This window comes from Lissotriton helveticus, chromosome 7, assembly GCF_964261635.1.
Source record: "Lissotriton helveticus chromosome 7, aLisHel1.1, whole genome shotgun sequence".
Taxonomy (NCBI): Eukaryota; Metazoa; Chordata; class Amphibia; order Caudata; family Salamandridae; genus Lissotriton; species Lissotriton helveticus.
In genome coordinates this window covers 742981981-743004108 of record NC_136068.1, presented here as the reverse complement: position 1 = coordinate 743004108, position 22128 = coordinate 742981981, and the positions used below count along the sequence as shown (strand labels likewise).

The window sequence follows — 22128 nt, the reverse complement described above, 5'->3', positions numbered from 1 at the left end:
ATCTAGTAATCTGAGTGTGTCATCGACCGTGTGTGTAAGTACTGTTTCCGTGCTGTGGCCCTGATGGAAGTCGGACTGGAATTGGTCAATACGGTGGAATTGAGCTAAGCGGTTGCAAAGTTTGGTATGGGCACATTTCTCCAGGAGCTTTGACAGCAAGGGAATGGTGGAGATTGGACGGAAATTATCTGGGATTTTGTGGCTTGCTGTGGGCTTTGTTTTTGTATGTAGGTTACCTGCCCTGGTTTTAGGCAGCCTGGTGAAACCCTTGAAGTAGGGAAGCATTCACAATCCTAGTCCAGTGACATAGTAGAGAAGATTTAATTTCATTTTTATTTTTTATTTTAATTTCTTCTATAGCGCAAGAATCAATCCCGTAAGGGTATCTCCGCGCTGTGCCAGCAATAGGAATCTCAGCCAGTAGGTAGGGGAAGTTAAATTAGTTGGGCAAAAATGCTTCTTGATAAAGGATGGTTTTTAGTATTTTCCTAAAGGATAGGTAGTTGGTGGTTGTTCTGGCATCAAGGGGCAGTCTGTTCCATAAGGCAGGTCCGACTGAGGAGAAGGCCCGGTCTCCTTGTCTGGACTTCTTTGTGGACGGCGGTTTTAGCAAGGCTTGACTGCTTGAGCGAAGGGACCTACTAGGCTGATATGGCACCAAAGATTGAGACAGGTATTTAGGACCTATGCCATAGATGCATCTATGGACCGTGCAGCAGATCTTAAAATCGATGCGCTGTCTTATTGGGAGCCAATGCAGCTCCCTCAGCAAGGGTTTAGAGGGGGTCCTAGCTGGTGCACCCATAACCAGTCTTGCTGCCGTGTTCTGGACCACCTGCAAGCGACCTACTGCGTCAGCGTTTGCTAACGTCAGCAGGCCGTTGCAGTAGTCCAGACGGCTGGTCACTAATGCCTGCACAAGTGTCTTCCTGTAAGAGGCAGGGAGATACGGAAAGACACGTCTAAGCAGGCCAATAGTGTGAAAGCACAATCCTGCAATGTGGTTGGTGTGCTCCTTCAAGGTCAGCTTTTGGTCCAATTTCACCCCAAGATTCTTCACATGATTAGATGAAGGTACTGGGCCAAGATCATTGAAGAAGTTAGTTGGTAGGGGGCTGAAGCCGTAGATGGATTGCTTTTGTAGAGCCATGACATTTACCTATATTTCTTTGGCATCATTTTGCGATACAAGTAAGCATTTTGTGGTTTCCTGCCTACACAAATATAACTACCTCTTCAAGGTCTATTTGTAGCAATTTCCAAAAACCTTTATAATATACCACTTCAAGTTCACAACTGCCCCATGTATATCTCTTAAACTGTTGGATCTAAATCATGTATAAATAACGCAATAATATGCAAATGAGAGAGGAGAGTCCTTAGGCTTGAGCAATAGATGCTTTTTTTGCGAAATCCTGCTTTAATTAATAACAAAGGCTTGCTCCGTTAGACATGATCTGGGGATATGCATTGCCCTTCCTTCTGAACTGTGTGCTGTAATAACTTTGAAGCTATGTGTTTGTTTTAGTAGCCTCATGATAATTATAACTATCTTGAACTTGGGTCAAATTAACTCAGAGGAATACGCATTGTGTACAGTGAATTGTAGGGCAGGAACTAGATTGTTTTGACATTATAAAGCATTTTATTGTTTTTCTTTGTAACCTGATAATATATGCACTATAAGTGAGCTGTTTGTGTTTTTGTTTAAAGAATTTGTAGAATGATTTTAGATTTTGTATTTATTATCTGTCTTGTAGCACTGAAGAAGTCTCTGTTTAGGGACGAACTGTGTTGGCTACGTATAAATTTAAGAGAAGAAAAGGTTTAAACAAATTAGATTGTGAATAAAGAAACCACTTTAAAACAAATTAGATTGTGAATAAAGAAACCACTTTAAAAAAACATGATTATGTGCACTGTTATCCAGTTGAGTGCATAACTATACAATTGTACTCCATTTACTTTTAGATTTCTTTTGATGGTTGATGGGTGCTCTTTTGAATTAACTTATCTAGGTTTGCTCCTTTGCAGAAGATTAAGTGACTGGTCTTCCAGACTCATGCACCATTTGTTCTTTACTTTGTAAAATCCACTAAAAGTGATAAGTGCAATTATAGTTGCCTCCGTTTCTTGTTGTTAATCACTTAACATTACTCCTTCTTTGCTATTTCCTTCAGTGTAGGGTTTTATGCTGCTCAGAAACTCACATCGTTTCCCAGATGGAAAACAAGAGAATATGAATAAACTGACAGGTTGCGTGGTCGGGCAAGGAAAATCTAAAAAATGCATTATTTCAGAATTGTATTTTAAAATGATACACATCAAATGGACAAAATCTTTAGGTGCAAAGCGAATGTAGTTTGAAGTATGTCTAACGTCATTACATGGTCCCACACTTATTGAGGCAGGTACATCTTCTTTCAATGGATCAATTAATTTGATTAGAAATAAGATGCTTTGGGGGCGTGGCTTGGACGGCAGTGGGAATGGCCGCCTAACCTGGAGCTCCGCTCTACAGGAGAGCGATCTCGATCCCTTTCGCACCATAACTGGGTCGCGCTACACCTGCTGTTCACGGATTTCAATGCCTAAAGGCATGGGGCACACTCCGGTTCCCTGAACGGGGCTGTCCGACCTGCAATTGCGGACTTGCGCTGCTTTTTTCACCCTTCCACGCGCCGACATCGGGATGAGGTAAAAATGGCGCCTCGATGTCATGACGACTTCGCCTGACGGGAAGCATTACCGTCGCGCCCGACTACTGCAGGGCAGGTCTGAACCAGCGGAGGGAACATGAACCGATCCACAGCCATATAACTCTGCTCATTTATGGTGAGGATTACCGCCTAACTGCCCGCACCAGTAACTTATTCAGCGCGCCTTGCCTGACCCTAAAATGGCGGCTCCTCCTGCTACGCGAGCACCTTCACCGACTGATTTGGGAGCAGGCAAATAAAAGGACACTTCTCCTGGCATGAGCTGTAGCGATCTACCAGCGCTTACTCAAATTTTGACTAGGACACTGATGTTTGGCAACAATGAAGGGTTCTCTGCCAATCAAGTACCTATACAACTGAACACAGGGAGAGCACGCATTGGCTGATATCCTTAACAACCCGGCGAAAATCAAGCCAGGAGCAATATCTCGGCCAGCATTTGCCAGCATATGACCCCAGAAGGCAAGTGTTCTCACCTATGTCATCTTAGGGAATAGTGGCTGGAGAGTTGATGTGAATGCCATGTGGAGGCGGTCCCCTGCATTGATGCTCTATTAGCTCTTTCCTTGTCTGTTGAGGTTGATAACGATCACATAACCATCACACACCAGCGCCAACGATCGTGTTAATCTGCCCTCGTTCCTGTGCGCCTGGTTCCTGTCCATCAACACGGGACGCTGCTCACTGCTCCATCGCAATTGATATATGGTCCTCTTATCTTAAGCTCCTTCTACACATCTTCAGCGGGGTGAATAGTGCCAAACTTCCCTAACACAATGGCTAACAGAGAAGACAGAAACAACCCCAAAAAAGTGAAACCAGAGCCTCTGATTTCCGACTCACCCATCAAAAGCAAAGCAGACATGGCAGCCACGATGGAGATGATTTTAAAGAAGCTGTCAGACCGTACGGATATTTCCAAATCAACCAAAGCTAATACTGACTCGATGCAACTTGAACTAACTGCGATTAGAGCCGACATGAGTGCTCTGAATTCAGGCCTGGGAGCCGCAGAACAACGGATTAGCGATGTGGAGGACCTGTCGCGACAGTCAACATCCAGAATAAAGCGCCTGGAAAACACCACCGACGCCCTCAGACGCCACAACGCGGAGTTGGAGGACCGTAACAGACGGGGCAACGTCAGAATTTTTGGTATACCGGAAAATGCGGAAAAAGATGCTGACTCCTGCGTGGCCTTTCTAGAGTCATGGATCCCCATGATTACCAAGTCTGAGTTCCAACATGGCCTCGAACTGGACAGGGCACATAGGATCCCTACCTTCACGAGCAATCATGCAAAAGGTCCAAGACCAATGATCTGCAAACCGCTTAGATTTCAACACGCCGAACAGATTCTCCAGTATGCAAGGAAAAACCACTCCATTATTTGGGAAGGCCACAAGATCATCTTCACGCAGGATTTCTCTAAAGATACGATGGATGTGCGCAAAGGTTTCCTGGACCTCCGACCCAAACTTAGATCCAAGAACATCACCTTCTCTTTCGCAGGACCGGCTAAGTTCAGGATCATGTTGAACGGTCGCCCGAGATTCTTCACGGACCCGAGAGACCTGGCACACCTTCTCGAGGAATGCCCAACTCAAGAAATGGACCAAACAACCGGCCTTTCCAACAAAAGGAAGACTACTTGTCCGACTCAACAAGACGTAGCCAGCTAGACCCAATATCTTTTATTACTCTACCAGAGGTCCCGTAGCAGATCCCTGGAGTTGATCCTCCACCGTAGAACTTTAATCGGCTCTTTAACCTGCCAGGATCATCGAAACCCCAGTACCGTGAGTTAGTAGCACTGACCCCTAAGGCCATCACAACATCTTCTTGTTATGTGAGACTGTTTACGACTCTGTATGATTACTGCCTTGTTCAGCTTATTGCAATTAGAGCAGTGAGTTCAACATTACATTCTGCTCACTTCCAGGTAGCATCTTCAAATTTGAACCTAATTGCTCACTTACTTATCACTTAATGGGGATAGGTTGTCCCAACCGGTACACCGTGGGAGTATATCCTTGTTAGCTCCATGTTCTTAAAACAGTTCTTTGCCTACTTGGTTACACTAGGGCGATGCCTTTTACGACCTGTTTACTTGTACTTAACTAAAGTTATTCGTTGTCACTTATTTGTTGGTTACAATAATCAACGGCGTTCTTAGTGGGATTGATAGAATGTATTGATGATATGTATTCAATTCTGTTGATGTTACTCCTGTTTTGCGTAGCACGGTACTGTCGTCGTACTCCCTACGTACGTATTGGGGGGGGGAGGTGGGAGGGGGGAGAGGGAGGGTTCACCTAGAGGAAGGGGAAAAGAGAGTGTATGAGAGAGCAGTCACGTGTCAGAGGTTCAGTATTCTCCTCTTCATTTTGTATCAGATTCTGTTTTCTATGATGTTTAATTTTCACAGAGATACCTTGCACATCCCACCATACCTAGTCCGTTTGATCCCTTATTGTTTCCCCACCCCCTGCGGTAGGCATGCTTCCCAACTCTCCAACCTTTACTTCATATTAATGAAAACTGCACTGAAAAGTATCCGATCTTGCCGGACCAGGGTGCCCGAATTGGTCACAACAATCCGCCTTTTTGACATCTCGCCGCAAGTTTTCCTCCCAGCGATAAAATACTTCACCGATGGCTAACCCCAATTCGATCAAAGACGATCTCATAGTAATATCACTAAATGTCAAAGGTCTTAACCATCCGGTGAAAAGGCGGAAAGTGTTCGATTATCTGGCAAAGACAAAAGGGGACATCGTCCTTCTGCAGGAAACCAAATTATCTGAAGATGACTTACGATTCCTTAACGTCCACTGGTCGTCCCATGTCCTGTCCTCTCCTGCACCACACAAGAAAGGTGGAGTAATCACACTGCTATCGAAAAAAGCCAACCTGTCACTACTATCACACACTCACGACACAGAAGGCAGGTTATTAGTGACTCATCTGCGCAGAGAGGATGATCCCATTCATGTAGTGAATATATACGGCCCCAACTCCGATGATCCCGCGTTCTGGGACTCAGTCTCTCGGTCCATCGAACATATCCCCCAAGATGACTTACTAATAGTGGGAGGAGACTTTAACCTGCCCCTAGACCCCTTATTAGACAGACAATCCAAATGCTCATTCCAACCCTCACGTTCGCATGAGGCCCTTCTACGCCTCTGTGAGCGCTACTGCCTTAAGGACTCCTGGCGACTCCAGAACCCTGATGGGAGAGACTACACCTTCTACTCTGCTCCACATAATTCCTATTCACGTATTGATTTTATCTTGCTATCCACATCATTCGCACACCTGATTGAAGAAACGGGCATTGCCCCAAAACTGGTTTCAGACCATGCATGTATTCACACCAAACTTGCAGGCTCCCGCTCGATCCGCCCACCTAGAAGATGGCGCTTTAATGACGAAATCCTAACCAGTCCAGAGGACAGACTTAAGATAGCAGACGCCATTGAGGAATATTTACTCCTAAACAACACCGCGAATACCACGCCTAACACTCTTTGGGATGCTCTTAAGGCCACAATCCGTGGAGTCATTATAAACATTAGAGCTAAAACCAATAAGAAATTAAACAAAAACCTGGAACAACTCGAAGTAGATATCAGAACCCTAGAAGCCCAGCACAAATCCAACCCCCAAAACCACACACCCCTCGACCTCCTCACCAAAAAGAAATATGAATATAATGCCAAAAGAGCGGGCGTTTGGATTAATCGCTTCAAAGCCTTGAGACTTTGCGAAGGAAATAAAGCAGGTAAATTACTAGCTTCATATCTCAAACATAAGCAAAAACTGTCGACCATATCATCAATAAAAGACTCCGCAAATATTACCCACACCAATCAGGCTAAAATCCTAGATACATTTAAAACCTTCTATGAAGAGCTCTACAAGAGTGACAAGCCGCTGGACATAGCAGCTTGCACCGACTATCTCGAATCTCTCGATCTCCCTAAATTAGCAGAAACTGACAAACTACGATTAGGATCCACCATCAGTAGAACAGAGATTACAGCAGCCATCAAATCTCTAAAGAATAACAAAGCCCCCGGCCCAGATGGCTTCACTGCGTCTTTTTATAAAACCTTTGAGAACCAACTAACCCCTACGCTCCAAACTGTTCTCAACTCTACGGCATCCAGTGGATGTATCTCTGCATCAATGAGTGAGGCCACCATAATCGTAATCCCTAAAGAAGGGAAAGACCATCTCCACACCAAAAACTACCGTCCCATCTCTTTGATAAATCTTGATTGCAAGATATATGCCAAGATCCTGGCAAACCGCCTTAACGCGGTTCTTCCAAACTTAATAAGCCCATCACAAGTTGGCTTCCTAAAACACAGGATGTCAAATGACAATACCAGACTTCTGTGCCATATTCTAGAGAAGGCTAACAACTGCCAATCCCCGATGGTCGCGATCACCCTGGATGCTGAAAAGGCCTTCGATAAGGTGTCATGGTCTTTTCTTCAACACTGTATGCGGTCTTTCAATCTAGGTCAATCTTTCATCACTATGGTGATGGCCCTTTACTCCTCCCCTTCGGCTCGAATAGCACTCAATGGCACCCTCTCCAACCCATTTCGCCTCTACCAAGGCACCAGACAGGGTTGCCCACTTTCACCGGCACTCTTCCTCTTGGCCCTAGAGCCCCTTCTAACTGACATCAAAAGGAATGAGGACATTCAGGGAGTCTCCTTCGGAGATACTCAAGTAAAATTAGCAGCATATGCTGACGATATATTGATTGCGACAGAAAACCCGACCAAGTCAATTGAGGGTCTTATGTCCTCAATCAGCAAATACTCGAACTTGTCGGGATACAAGCTAAACAAGGACAAATCCGAAGTTAAACCACTAAACATCTTCACCACCAAAGAAGTCCTTGGCAACTCAGGTCTAGCTTGGCAAACAGATGCTATAAAATACTTAGGGATAGAGTTTACAGATAAATTATTGACCACCATCAAACACAACGAAACCCTGACACTGAATAAAGTCAAAAGAATCCTTGACGGCTGGTCCCCACGATTTATTACTTGGTGGGGAAGGGTGGAATCCATAAAAATGATGATATCACCACTAATCAACTACCTGAGCACTATGCTACCCCTCACCTTCTCCAAAGATTTCCTCTCCAAACTAGATAAGACGATCTCCTCTTTCCTTTGGCAAGGAAAAAAAGCCAGAATTAGCCTGAAAAAACTACGGCTTGATAAATCCCTAGGAGGCGTCAATCTGGCTGATTTTAAACTATATCAAACTGCATTTTTAGCCAGACAAGGGTCATTTTGGCTGACTCCACACACAGACTACACCCCGGTATGGCTGGCGGTGGAAAAATCCCTACTTCTGGGCCTTAACCCCTCCGCCCTCCTCACTGCCAAACCTTATCCCACTGTATCCTCAGGTACCATTTTCAGACACACGAGGGATGCCCTCCTGCATGTCAGCACATTCTTATCCCACCAATATCGTAAGTCAAAGTGGGAATCCTTGTGGCACAATCCCAAACTGTTATACAAAGGGAAACCACTGAATAATCCTGATTGGATAAAGAAGGGTGTACATTTCCCTCACCAGCTATTTGATGGTTCGTCGCCACTTCCTTTCTGCCAACTACAAAATAAGTTTCAACTCCAGGCCATAGATTTCTATTACTTCTTAAACGTCAAAGTGGCACTCTCAAAAGCAGATCTGAACGACACCGCCCCCTCCCTCCCTGGCTACCTTCACACAATTAATAGACTGGGTCATCAGGTGTCCAGAATGTACAAACTGATCCGCCCACAGATCACCAAACTGACAACATCCACACAGTCCTTCTGGGACTCATACTCTTCCACACCAACTTCGGAAGCGGAGTGGGCCAGAATATGGGAGTCTACCACACGACACAAAATTAGCCCTACGTTATCCCAAACCAAATTCTGGCTTCTCCATAAAGCTTTTTGGACCCCCAGGAGACTCTTCTTGCACAACATCAAAGAAGATGACTCCTGCTGGAACTGTATGGCGGAGGGTGGGGACCTTGAACATCTAATATTTAAATGCCCTTGTGTCTCCAGCTACTGGGATAGAGTCTTCGATTTCATTAACAAGGTGCTACATGTGTCGCTCCCTAGAGAATTTGCAACCTTAGTCTCCGGTTTTACCAAAGCTGTCACCCTCAATGAAAATGACAGAACCCTACTTGATTTACTTCTAACAGCGGCGGTTAAAATCGTACTAAATAATTGGAAGGACACCGGCAAAGCCTCTTTCCCCCACTGGCTCAACTGGGTCTCGAACCTCAGGGGAGCCGACAATATAGCGCTTACCGCTACGCCCTGGCGGCCCCCTTATAGGAAGCTATGGTCCTCGCTCGACGCTCACTTTGACCTATTCAAACCACCTTGAGTATCTGTTGCACACATGCTCCCTCCCCAAGAGAACCCATCAAAACCTACCAGCTTAACCGTTGTCTACGCTTTGTCATAGATAGTATTGCCTCTTTAGCCAAGATACTGCACTCAATAAGTTGTATGATTATCTAGCACCCCTCATGGGTGTGTAACTTGAAAATGTACTGATGCAATGCCTATTTTTTCTTTCCCTTCTTAGTTGTATTGTATTGTATTGTATTGTATTATAATTCATTTAATTTATCCCCCCTCTGTTCCCGTTACTTTATGCTTTTGATGATACTTGAACCATGTCTGATATATGCTCATTATTGTAATGCTCACTTATCTCTCTCAATAAAAATGTTTGTGAAATTAAAAAAGAAATAAGATGCTTTGTAGACAAGGTACTTAAATGGCTTAAGTGGTATAGAGAGGAGAGAATTTGGACATTAAGAGGTGTCCTGGTGGAAGAGTATTTATCAGTAGGTATTCTGCCAGGCTAAACTTGTGAGTCTTCTATAAGGAATTGCATGGTTTCGGACTAAATAGTAAATTAATAGATTTGTTGATAACTTGTACTTAACATGGAATGTGTTGGTTTTGAGATACTGTGGAGTCTGTTGCTGCATTCATGAATTACTTGGCAGCATTTGATTCGGAAAGCAACGAAAACTTTGTGTTTATTCCTTTTGAAAGAACTGTCCTCGATTTTCACAATGCAGTCCAGACATGGCCCTCCGGCTAATGCAGGGTAAAATTATCATGATCACAGAAGAAAGACAAGGATGTACAGTCTTTCCAATTGTATCCTTCTTACAGTCTAATGATAATGTAATCATGCATTGTGACATATAAGCCAACAATCGACAAGTTCTTGTCACGCCTCGTTTATGTGGACGATTCTGTCTCCCTCACAAGTACAGGCAATGCCCTACAAGCACTGTTAACTGAGCTCACCAAATAGTGCAGTCCAGCGACCTGTTAATATGTCTCACAAAGTTGAAAGTTCTGATATCGGGCCTTCAAAATGGCAGCGCCAAGTCAAAGCAGTTCACCTGCGGAGATTGCCACTGTCAAATGTCAGCGACTAGCCTTGTTGTTTCAAGCATTAGCCAAGACCATTTTGTTTTTGATAAATATACTATAAATACTTACAGATGTTGTAGTCAGCCCCCTTTATCCGTTGCTCTGCTGTAGTCTTTCACATTTTGCTTCCGCCTCTCAGCATACAGCACAATGTAAGCCCAATTGCGAATTTTGATAACCCTCTTGTAAATACATCGGCGAACCCCCCTCCCGATGTGGATGAGGCAACGGAGATGTAGAATGACTGGTTAATTAAAGCTAGTGATGCACTGATACCTATAAAAAAAAAAATGGATCCCCAAACAAGCCTTACCCACGGCTCCTTGGTATTCAGATTAACTTAAAGCCAAGAAGCTGGCATGTTAAAAGCCGAAAGGGCATGGCGTAAAGACTATATCGAAGAGATTAAAACAAAATATAACATCTGCATCACAGAATATAAACTTTTATTGTTAACAGTAAAGAACTACTACTCAAGGAAAATTGAGTTGGCTAAATCGGATGTTAAATAACTTTTTAATATAATTATGAAACTATCTACCCCTGCAACTGCCAAAGGCTCTGATTTTTGTAATGAAATAGCAGGCTTTTTTAAACAAAAAATTGGCAATATTTTTTTATCTTTTTCTGAAACCGCTACAAAAAAACAAATCGGCACTAAAGGAACAAGTACGGGAAACCCTGGATCCCTACTGTCATTTAATATGTTTTCTCCTTTGGAGAGGGAAGATACAATCAAAGAACTCAATATGATTAAATCCGGAGCACCTAGTGACCGTTGTCCTGTGTGAATAATAAAACAAATCCCCAAAACTATAAGCACAGCACTAACTCCGCTACTTAATGCCATTTTGACCGCAGGTGTGTTCCCGAATGCATGGAAAAAGGCATCTATTCTTCCCCTTTTAAAAAAAGAACAATTTGGACCCCAAGGACCCCAATAACTATAGACCTATTTCCAGGCTCCCTTTCCCAGCAAAGAGACTGGAGAAGGGCATGAACGCCCAACTTAGTGAGTTTATCCATCTCAATAACTCTCTGGATATATCACAATATGGCTTCAGAGCCTACCATAGCACCGAGTTGGCTCTGTTAAAGTCAACGAAGGAGATTAGGGAAGCTATGGATAGAGGAGGACAGGCGGTACTCATCCTGTTGGATCTATCCGCTGCTTTCGACGCCGTCCATCACGAAATATTGATAAATTGGTTGTCGGAAGTTGGCGTCAAAGGGTCTGCATGGAGGCTTATACATTCCTTCCTATCCAATAGGTCGCAGACCGTTGTTTTTGATGGGATGGCTTCGGAACCTTTCACGCTTCCATGTGGGGTGCCACAAGGTTCAGCACGTAGTCCGACCTTATTCAACATTTATGTGGCCCCACTAGCGGAAGTTATTAGGTCTTTTGGATTTCAGCTCACCTCCTACGCTGATGACACTCAGATTGTGTTAACGCTGACAGAGGGAGCTGAAAAGGAGACTGGGTCCCCTTTTTATGAGTGTATGAGGGCTACATCAATCTGGATGTCCTCCAACTGCCTAAAATTAAATTCCTACAAGACCGAGGTCTTAAAATTTGGGAACAATCTCCGGGTTCTGGACCCCGGAGTGGTGGCCTGAGGACCTTGGCAAATGCCCGGAACCTGTTAGGAAAGCTAATAACCTTGAGTTCTTGGTGGCACTAGTCTCTCCATGGGAGAACAGGTGAGCATGGTGTCCTCAGCCTGCTTTATGGTTCTAATGGTAATCAGGAAAATTAAGGCTTTTTTGACTAAGAAAAATCTGAGGACAGTAGTAACAGCTCTTATACTGTCACACTTGGATTATTGTAATTGCCTATACCTCAATGCCCAAGAACAACACCTTAACCGACTGCAACTGGTTCAGAACGCAGCGGCAAGACTGGTGACTGAAACTCCTAAGTGTGTCTCTGTTAGAAGCGAACTGGAAAAACTTCACTGGCTCCCAGCGAGACTTAGAACTTGCTTCAAAGCTCTTTGCACTGTTTTTAAGGCAGTGAATCTAATTGGTCCAGAGTTCCTTAGACATAGGCTACAATGGTATATTCCAGGCAGGAACTTAAGATCCTCAAATGCTAAACAAGTACATGTGGCCTCCTTTAAAAAAAAAAAAAACAACTGGGGAGGTAGCACAGTCAGCACCTAGCGCCAGGACACCTTAGGGTAACCGTGCGCTCTACAAAATTAAATAACATAACATAACTTCAGCCATTGGCTTAGCTGACAGTGAACAAGTCTATTCTGCTCTTGAACAATATGCACATCCATACAATTAGTCCTCTCCTGTGTCAGGGACTAATTTTGCAATGTGTTTTTACAGGAACAAATTTACTTTTTTTGCATTTATTCAATGCTTGTTGTCATGCAATGAGTGTCTTCAAATAAAAACCGTTCGCAAACAAAATAAACATTGGCAAAGCCAAGACGTCCGCCAGTGCCATACCTGTTGACGGTGGCAATTTATTTTCTTTGATTTGTTCCTTAGATTTTAAATGGAAAAGGCGATAAAGCGATTTCCAAAGGGCAGAGTATCCACTTTATTAAAATTTGTACACTCATATGGAAACCATTCATTGGCATTGGCTTTTTTTGGGGGGGGGGTGGAGGGTTTAAATTGTGTTTATTCGTATTCTCGCATAACATGCGATCATACTGTTCCGAGTACATCAAAGATTTGCATGTATAGCAATTAATATTATTCCATACCCCAGTTTACCATTGCAACATCCAGAGCACAACAAGCATTCACATCCGAGTTATACAATCCAACCCCCCACAATACCCCAGTTATTCTCTTTATACTCTCCTTTCAAGGGAGTCTATTATTCGGAGGGTTTGGCATTCTAGTCAGCATTTCTGCTGGGTGTGCTATATACATTGCTTTTATTGGGCACATTTATGGCAAAGTTACCCGTTCCTGGTTTTATAGCTTTTTTTGGTCAAGAAATATTCCTTATAAACCCTGCTTTATGGACTGCTCCAGCATTACCCGCATTGTCCTCTTCAGGCAATCAACTATGCATACCCAGAAGGTCTCAACTTGAAGACAGGCCCACGTCATGTACATAATCTGCTGCAAGCAGACTACCTTTCTGAGTAGATAATTGCTAATTTCTCAGCAGTAAGATGAGTTTTATGTAAATAGGGAAACTAGCAATTAAAATCATGCGTTAAGAAACTCTTTACTTGTTCACAGGCATTTCTCCAGTCTGTCTCTGAAAGGCATCAGGAGTTATCATCTCTACCTCTCATCTGCCCTTTCCAACTCTGTCCATGACCAAAGTTGCACATAATAGTTTTACATTTTTGACTCCCTGCTAAATCTAGGATGTTCTTATAGCATACTTTTCTGGAGCCCCCGGAATGGACCTACATGTTTGTTCTTAACTAGTGCCTCCTTTAGGTTTCTTTGTTTTCCAAAGATATTTCTCGAGGAACCAGCAACATTTTCAGTTACTCTGCAGTAACTCGTCTTAATTGGAAAACGACTTCCAGCCCCTGCTAAATTCCCAGTGGTAACTGTAAAAAATTTAATTTGTTGATGTCTCTCATAGTTAGTTGGGTTCAGAGGGAAATATATTCATAAAACAAGCACATTAAACTTTTTGGCTTATTGCAGTCATTTGTCCTGGCCTGGCCAAGCTGTAGCCCCATAAATTGAAGATTGACAATGATATCTAATAACATTTAAAATGAAATTAGCTGTTTGACTAAGAGGTCTGATTGGCTCTCAAATTAAAAAATCTACACATTTCTGACAGATGCAATCTAAAAGGTAAGAATTCCCTACTTAAAAGTAATGGGGAAATAAGTCCAAGCGTTTCCTGGTAGAACACCTTTTAAAGAAGATACTAAACAACTGTATGCAGTTTATGAAGTTAGCAAATCCCAGAAGACTCTTCACCAGAGTACAAATGAATGTGGTTGAAGTTCCCGAAGTCCCCTTCTTAAGAAAGGTATGTTTATTAGCATTTTTAGCACTCAAAAAAAACATGCGACAATCCCGCACAGCTTCCCACGCAGGGGGCAGATGAGGAATCCAAACGGTGTATAGACCAGGACCTCTGGGGGGGTAACATTGAACAAGGCCAGTGTTGGCCGTGTTACAGAGGAATCCACAGAGCATGGCATGGGCCCATCTCCGATCAGGCAATCAGTAGAGTTTAAGTCCCATTAGAAACGTGGGTCGCCTCTGAGTAATGGTCCCATGAGGCCTGGTCTTTCCTGCCCCCACGCTAACATAGAGCCATCTCGGCAGAGCGAATGAACGTCAGTAAAACATAATTGAGAGAATCCCACCCCCTCCTGCGTAGGCCCCAAACTACCCCCCCCCCCCCCCCCCCCCCCAGTGGTGGTAGCACATCTATGGGTAAGATCTCGTCTGGAAAGAGCACTATTCACAGTTGGAACAAATGAAGAGATCGAACAGTGGGAGGGCACATCGCAGACGGTAGCCCGGAGGAAAGAAACCGAACCAGAGGGCCCCAGCAAAATTCAAAGTTTTTAAAATCATCCAGAAAGATGTCAGCCATTCTCTCCATACTCAACAAGCGCCAGAGTCTCGCATGCCAAAGGGAGATCGCCGGGGCCTCTTTCCGTTTCCAAGCCGCAGCCAGGGTTGTCTTGGCTGCTCCTATACAGAGCCACATTATCTTCTTATCCGCTTTTGTCTGGAACTCAAGGGTTGGGTCTCTAAGGCCTAGCAGGATATGAGCCAATGAATCCTCTATCCGGTATGCCAGGATCTCTTTGATGTGAGCTAATATTTCATCCCAGTATGGACTGATAACCGGGCAGTCCCACCAGATGTGTCGGAAGTCCCCCAGTAGGCCGCAACCCCTCCAACACCTGTCGGTAGAGCCAGGGAAGATCCGCTGTACCTTGGCTGGATACATGTACCAGTCCATCATTGTTTTGAGATGGGCCTCCCGTAGTTCCACCGAGTGGTTGTGTTTGGCTATATCGGACCACAGGTGGGACCATTCAGAGTCAGTGATATCTCGGCCCAGTAGCCCCTCCCATAGGGACATGTAGCGAGGTCTAGGGGATATGGCAGTAGACAAGAGGAGACCATAGATAAAGGGGATGACTCCTCGCATCTCAGAGGTCTTTGATAAGAAGGATTCAAAAGGCGTGGGGTGCCTTGTAGCTAAGTCTCTCATCGAAGGGGACAAACACCAGTGTAGGAGCTGGGTATGGTGGTATCGTTCCGTCCTCTGTACCCCATAGTTCCTCATACAATTATCAAAGGTGAGTGTGGCAGAGCCATGAAATAAGTGCGTAAGTGCTAGGCAGCCCCCCTCCCTCCAAGCATCGAAGGGGCGCTCAAGCGCCGCCGGTGGGAAAGCAGGGGTAAAATGTATGGGTGTAAAAGGGAAGGGAATGTTGTCCATCGGTCGTCCCCCAAAATCGAGTCCCAGACTCTCGGGGTTGTGCTAGTGGGGGTACTAATGTAGGCGTTCTTGGGCCTGTCCCCTTTGAGCTTCTATACTAAGTCCCAGATTGACCTCCCTGTCACGCTCCTGTCTATGTGTAGCCAATGTTTTTCCGAGGTACGCTGGGTCCATTCTACTAAGACTCGAAGTTGAGCCGCCTTGTAATATAGATGCATGTCTGGTAAACCTACCCCACCCTCTTTCCTCGGACGACGCAAAGTGGCAAAGGAGAACCGCGCTCGGCCCCCTTGCCAAATGAAGTAGAGCATCATCGTTTTAATTCGCCGAAAAAAATCCCCTTCAAGGGTGATAAGTAAAGCCTGGAAAAGGTACAGTAGCTTGGGTAGTAGGGTCATCTTCAGCGCCGGGACACCTCCACGCGAGGTAGCTGTTCGCGCTATATAAATATCGGTATTATTATTATTATTATTATTATTATCTTGATTGCGTGAATCCGCCCCAGCCAAGAGATGAACATTGGCTTCCAGCGGGCCAGGGACCGTTGAATTTAGGCGAGCAGCGGGGGGAAATTCGCAGAGTAAAGTTTGCCCACCAGGGTCCAAGTTTTGATTGTAGTTTGACAGCTATAGTAGGCTCTTTATACCTATGATAAGTGTCTCTGGTGTGCATCCTCAGTGCTCTGGGGTTGGTGCGGATATCCTGTGGCATGTGACGAAACGGCATTTCGTACAGTGTTTTTATTCAGAATATGGCGAATTCAGCCCAGCTTGTAGCAGGGTGATCACCTGCAAAGATGCAGCTTTGCAAAATGTATGGGATGTCATGCAAATTATATCACACCCTTTACAATTCAGTGTACCTTTTTAAAAAAAAATAACTGGTTTCAATCACCTTTCTTTACCCAACTCTTTCACATTTTAAGTGTTGTTGACTTGCCGCACACTATACGGTTCCTCAGTTCATATGGATACGAAGGGACTACTGCTATAGGAAGCAGTTGTATTTTTTTATCAAGTGAATATTTATTGGTGCTGCTATTTACCTGTGTGTGTGTGTGTGTGTGTGTGTGAAGCACAGAGCCCAGTTTTTGTCTTTACTGCAGAAGGCACAATCTCAACTTGCTTTTACTTGCCACAGTTACCTTTTTACTTATTTAAAGTTGAAACGTGTGGTAATTCTAGATTTGGTTTCACAGCTTTGTTGAGCGCTGCACGCTACAAGGTTTCTAATTCCTTATTATTAACATTCATTCTTTTCTGTTTTTTGGGCCAGGATGGCCTCTGAGACCTTATCGCATCTTACTGTGTGGTGCCTGTCCCTGTTCATTGTTCTCTTGAAGGGCATACAGAGGGTTTGCTGTACTAAACTTTAAATGATTGATTTTGTAAGGTCAAGAATCGGATAAGTTAGTTCGCAACTTTTGGTGCTCTGTTTCTAAGATCGAAGACTGTTTACTTTCTAAAGTATGACTGTTGGTTCGGTTAGTTAAAGTGGATTTATACCATTTTGCAAGTGTAATTTTGACCCCGATGCCTGTCATAATATGATCAATTAAATGGTCTGCTTTGACTTTGGAATTAACTCTTTCTTTGCATGATTAAAATTGGGAAAGGTGGAAATGCACTTTTACTTGGTCACTTAGAGCAAGTGCTATGTTCTTCGCTTTTTACTTTGTTTAGAGAGTAAGATTTTCAGTTGATGAGACTGTCTCGTCTGGCACAGTCTGCATTTACTTCAGGGGTCGTTTGGTTCTATTCTGGTTCTTTATTACGAACTGCAAGCATGATACAGTTGATCCAATAGTGTGAAGGAACACACCCATCTCCAATGGAGAGCTGGGGTTGCTTGAAGCTTAAGTGCATTTGGATGCTCAGGAAACAAGCAGTATCCAAATGTGAACATTTTGAATGGTCATTCGATATGCAAATGGGTCCTTTGAGTATTTGCGTTCATGTAATTGTACATTTTCATTTAATATGCACCTGACAAATGTTTAATTGATACATTTCATGTGTTCCAGGGCATGTATATCCTTCGGTCCCAAAAACCGGTCGATTGGGGCAGCTGCCAAAAGTCAAGTAAGTTGCATGTTTATTTTTCCCCTCTTTGTAAAGACGATGAATCCGCAGTAAGGGTCAGGATTTGTTTTTTATTTAACTTGCCACCTCGATTCAACTAATTATTGTAAGTCGTTTTCAGACTCTTGATATCCTGAATGTGTTTTACTCTGAGTTGGATCACTGCAGCCTGTCCAGTTTTGCCTTATTAACTCTGTTAAACGTAATTAAGATTTTCTGTTATCACAAGATTGCTTTGTGAGTGCAGCTTATTTATAAATCATGACTGTTAGATTTGTTTTCTGTAATTGTCGTTCATGATTTTTTTCATTGGCTTTCCAACATCCTAAGAGTCCTGTGTAGATATGTTGAGAATGGCATATCTGACACCTGGTCATGTCATGATGAACAGGTCATTGCGGATATGTGAGAAGACCTCAAGCGCCCTTAAAAACAGTTTTTTTCGTATGTCTGGCAGATGAATAATATCACGTTTCTGCATTACCTTCCCATTTCTTGTCAGATTTTTAAGTATCTTGGTCATGATGGGTGTAGTGTGAGGGTCACCCAGGGATATGAAGCTGAAAAAGCCTTGTGTTTGTGTTGGTCCAGAATCTGCAGTAGTTTAGATATCTTTTTCTCCTCCAAATGCATCATTCAATGTTTGGTCACTGTAATGAACGGATTTCCTGACCAAGTTATCAGCTCACCCAAACACCACAAACCCAGTCATCACGTAACTTCATCCCTTCCCAGACCCTATTTACAGCAGTACCTGGGGTACTTACCTGGGAATGGGGAACCCACAATATATACAAGCTTATACAGCTAATATACCACTAAATCCTAGAGAAACTACGGAATTCCATCCTATATCCTATGATCTCACCTTATAGCCCCACGACAATCTGGCCCGGGCTAACCTACTCTCTCTCGTGTTGGAGAGCAGCTATTTATAGTGTTCCCACGGCAATCCGACCCGGACTACTCTACGGGGAGCAGCTCCAGTATATAACGCCCTATCCTGAGCGATCTCTCTTTATAGTGTCCCCACTTGTAGTCCCACGGCAATCCGACCCGGACTACTCTACCCCCTCTCTCTTCGGGGAGCAGCTCCAGTATATAACGCCCTATCCTGAGCGATCTCTCTTTATAGTGTCCCCACTGTCCCATTAATACCTCCTGCTCTCTATTGGGAATTTCCTAAGTACCTAATATCTACTGGAAGTATCTTCTATCTCATATGAATTATTATTATCCCTTATGTAATGGATAGGAGCCTCACACACAAGAACTGCCGAATTATTACATTCAATTATTACATTCAAGAATTATTCCCTGATATGATTTACACTCTCCCCTGTCATCAGTTACCATCTCAGAAGGAAATGTCCCATCCTTCTGTTCGTCAGCACCTGGCTAAAAAGAAAGGTTAACTTTATCATGGAAACAATACTCCGATGCAAAAGGGGTCTCTTTATTACACAACTAACAAACAATCACCTACACATACATTTATATAAAGAACTGAAAAGTAAAGATGATTAAACATGACAATGATAGAATGAGGAACTAAAAGGAAAGTGATTAATTGTGGCATACCAATAGGTAGCTGAAAGAAAAGTGATTGATTATGAACAGATATAATGATAGTATTCTTTGAACACCTCACCCTCAGAAAGGCGATCCAATTCTCTCTGTCCCTCTGGTTGAATCAGGACTCTCTGCACCAACGTGCCAACCTCTGTTGTTCCTCATGGCTTCTGCACTTCACTGGCTCCAACTGTCAGCTGTACTCCAAACTCCAAACTGACTTTATCAACTCCAAAGAATCATCTCCTCTCTCCAACTGTCAGCTCCTCCTGGTTTTTCCAGCAGACAAATCCTTCTAACTCAAACTGTAGCTGGCTCTTTCTCAGCACACTGCACGTTCCCTTCTGCACATGTAATTCCAACTGCTCCAAAAACCATCTGCCCCTCTGCTCTCTTGCCCTCTGATAATATAGAATGCTCTCTCCTCATGGAAATTTCCAGCAGCAGTCTGCCTCCCACCGAATTCCTGTGCCAGCTCCCAGGCTCCCTGCGCACCCGCAGTGGCCACTTGCGTGTTGCGTCTAGGACCCAAGAGACCAACACATTCCTTCGATAAGAACCAGTCTTCACTGGCTCCTCACTAGCGAACAACAGGCTAGACTCTAAGCATTACCTTTAACCTACAAGCATCTCAGACAGCTGAGGCAAGAACAAAGATGACTTCTCTCTAGTTTAGGTCTCCAGGCCCGAAAAGAGGCAAAGAAGGCACAGAATCATGCCAAAGCCAATAGGTAAACCCTACAAATAGGCACAAATAAGGCTGAAATAAAGGATTCATGGGTATATACTGAGATGGCGGTGGACAACAGTCACCGTCAGTCCAAATAGGACAAATAATCCGAGCACTACAGTCACACTCCGTCCAAGCCATCAATCTCCAAAGTGGGTTTTATTGGAGTGCGGCATGCTAACTTGTAAGAGCAGGTTGAAGACGGAGTCTAGGGTGTGAGCTTTTTGTTTGACTGATTCTTTGAAGGGATTGCTGTATTCAGCACAGTGCCTTCGTCACAGACCAACCAGAGAATGTGGAAGCTGATGCAAAATCAAGATTGTTAGAGGTGATAGGATATCAGGGTTTACAGTGTAAGTGTAGTCTAGCCCCTCTGAGTTTTGCTCCTGTTTCTAATTGTTGAGCAATCTTGATTAAAGTCTGTTTGGTTAATCCCTTGCAGAGGAGTAAGTACTAGAGTGGCTTGAGCTCCTTGGCAGAGAGAGGGCAAGGGGATTTTATGTTGTAACGTGGCTAGGGGAAATTCATTCTGGGATTCTGAACATATTCGTAGGTTACTTCACAACACTACAGTTAGGTATTTGAGAGGAAGACTTTTGCTCGGCTCTTTTCTTAGGCGTCTTGTCATGCCCTAAGATTGTCTTAACTCTGTGGGTTCTGACAGTTGTTGTAGAAAGCAACCCGCTGTGGGAGTGTGGGAACAGTTTGTCAATAGGAATAAGGGTGTCATTGTGGCATGTATTGTTAAAACACCAAAAAGTCCCTAGTTGTCAGGAAATACCCTCTGTCACAGCCCCTTGTTCCCAAAGGACCTAGCGTGGCTTCAACACAATTGTTGTGTCACACCTAGTCCTGTTATTCAACCTGGACCCTAATAACCATGTGAGAAACAATTTTAACTACTCGAGGTCAGCTAAACATCATAAACTAAAACAAAACAGATATAATTCCTGTGGCATTCAAAAAAAGGATCTAACTGTATTTGGGTAAATTAAAAACAATGATTTATTAAAATTTCATCACATTACAGTACATCACAAGTTGCATCATTATACAAAAACATTACAATAAAAACCAAAGAGTCGACGCAGCGTTTCGGTGTCTTGACCAGTGTGTCACACCTTCTTCAGGACGGGTTTTTAAAATCACTTGGAAATCAAATGAGACAGATTCGTAATATACTGTCTAGGTTTACCCTCTATTTCTCAATCTCATAGGGGTATGTTCTCCATATCATAAAAAGATATGTTACCTTAATCCAGGAATACATATGTTGAATAGGTTTGCTGCACCAGGAATGACCACCGTTCTGATAGGTTATATAAACTTCTACTTTCGTTATGTAGTTTGAGGTCCCCTCATGGGGTCTGGAGGAGTTTAAATCACTTCCTTCTATTTCCGATTTTGATAATCGCTTTTGGACTTCTTTTTTTCTTTCTTTTAGGTTCAAGTTGTCTTATTAAAAATCAGCGGCCTCCCTGTCATTTCGCTCCCGGTGCAGCATCAGCGGTACCCTGTCCCATATTGGCATATAGGGGATCTCCCTCTTTTTTCTTGATTGTGGCATGTATTGCTTGATTGGTAGGGCTTTACTTTTATATGCTGAGAACTTGTGTGTGCGTGGTGTACACTGTCTCTTCATATATCATTCGAATAGCCCAGTCTTTTCTTCTTCATGATGATCTTGTGTCTTGGAGTTTTTTTTTTTGCCATCCAGATTTGTTCTGAATAGCCGGTCTAACTGCATGCTGAATGATATTGTTTAGCAAGTAATAAGTTGGTGGTGTACATATTATTGTTGTGTGGGAATAATACCTTGGAGTTTTGATGGGTTTGGAGAGGATGTTAGTGGACATTTGATTTGTGTCCTAGGCTAGTGTTGGCTGACCCGGGGCATATTCACACCAGGATAGAAAGTCAGCTGGGCAGATAGTTTTATTGGCAAGTAATCCATGTTTTGCTGTGCTGGAACTAGATATCAGTTGGCATGTTTGTGCTGGAGTCAAGGAAGGTAGGTGGATGTCTTGACACCTTGGGCTTTTGCTGTGCCAGGGTACAGTGTCAGATGTCATGCCTATGTTTGTGCTTTGAAGATTTCTGTATG

At 43.6% G+C, this 22128-nt stretch overlaps 1 protein-coding gene across 1 annotated transcript in view; it reads left to right on the top strand.

Moving 5' to 3' along the window:
- HSPA4 (heat shock protein family A (Hsp70) member 4) overlaps window positions 1-22128 on the top strand; it is a 424381-nt gene that overhangs the window by 9710 nt on the left and 392543 nt on the right. Inside the window, exon 2 of the mRNA XM_078653080.1 lies at window positions 17665-17722. Coding sequence (XP_078509206.1) covers window positions 17665-17722 — 58 coding nt within the window. The remainder of the gene's footprint in view (window positions 1-17664; window positions 17723-22128) is intronic.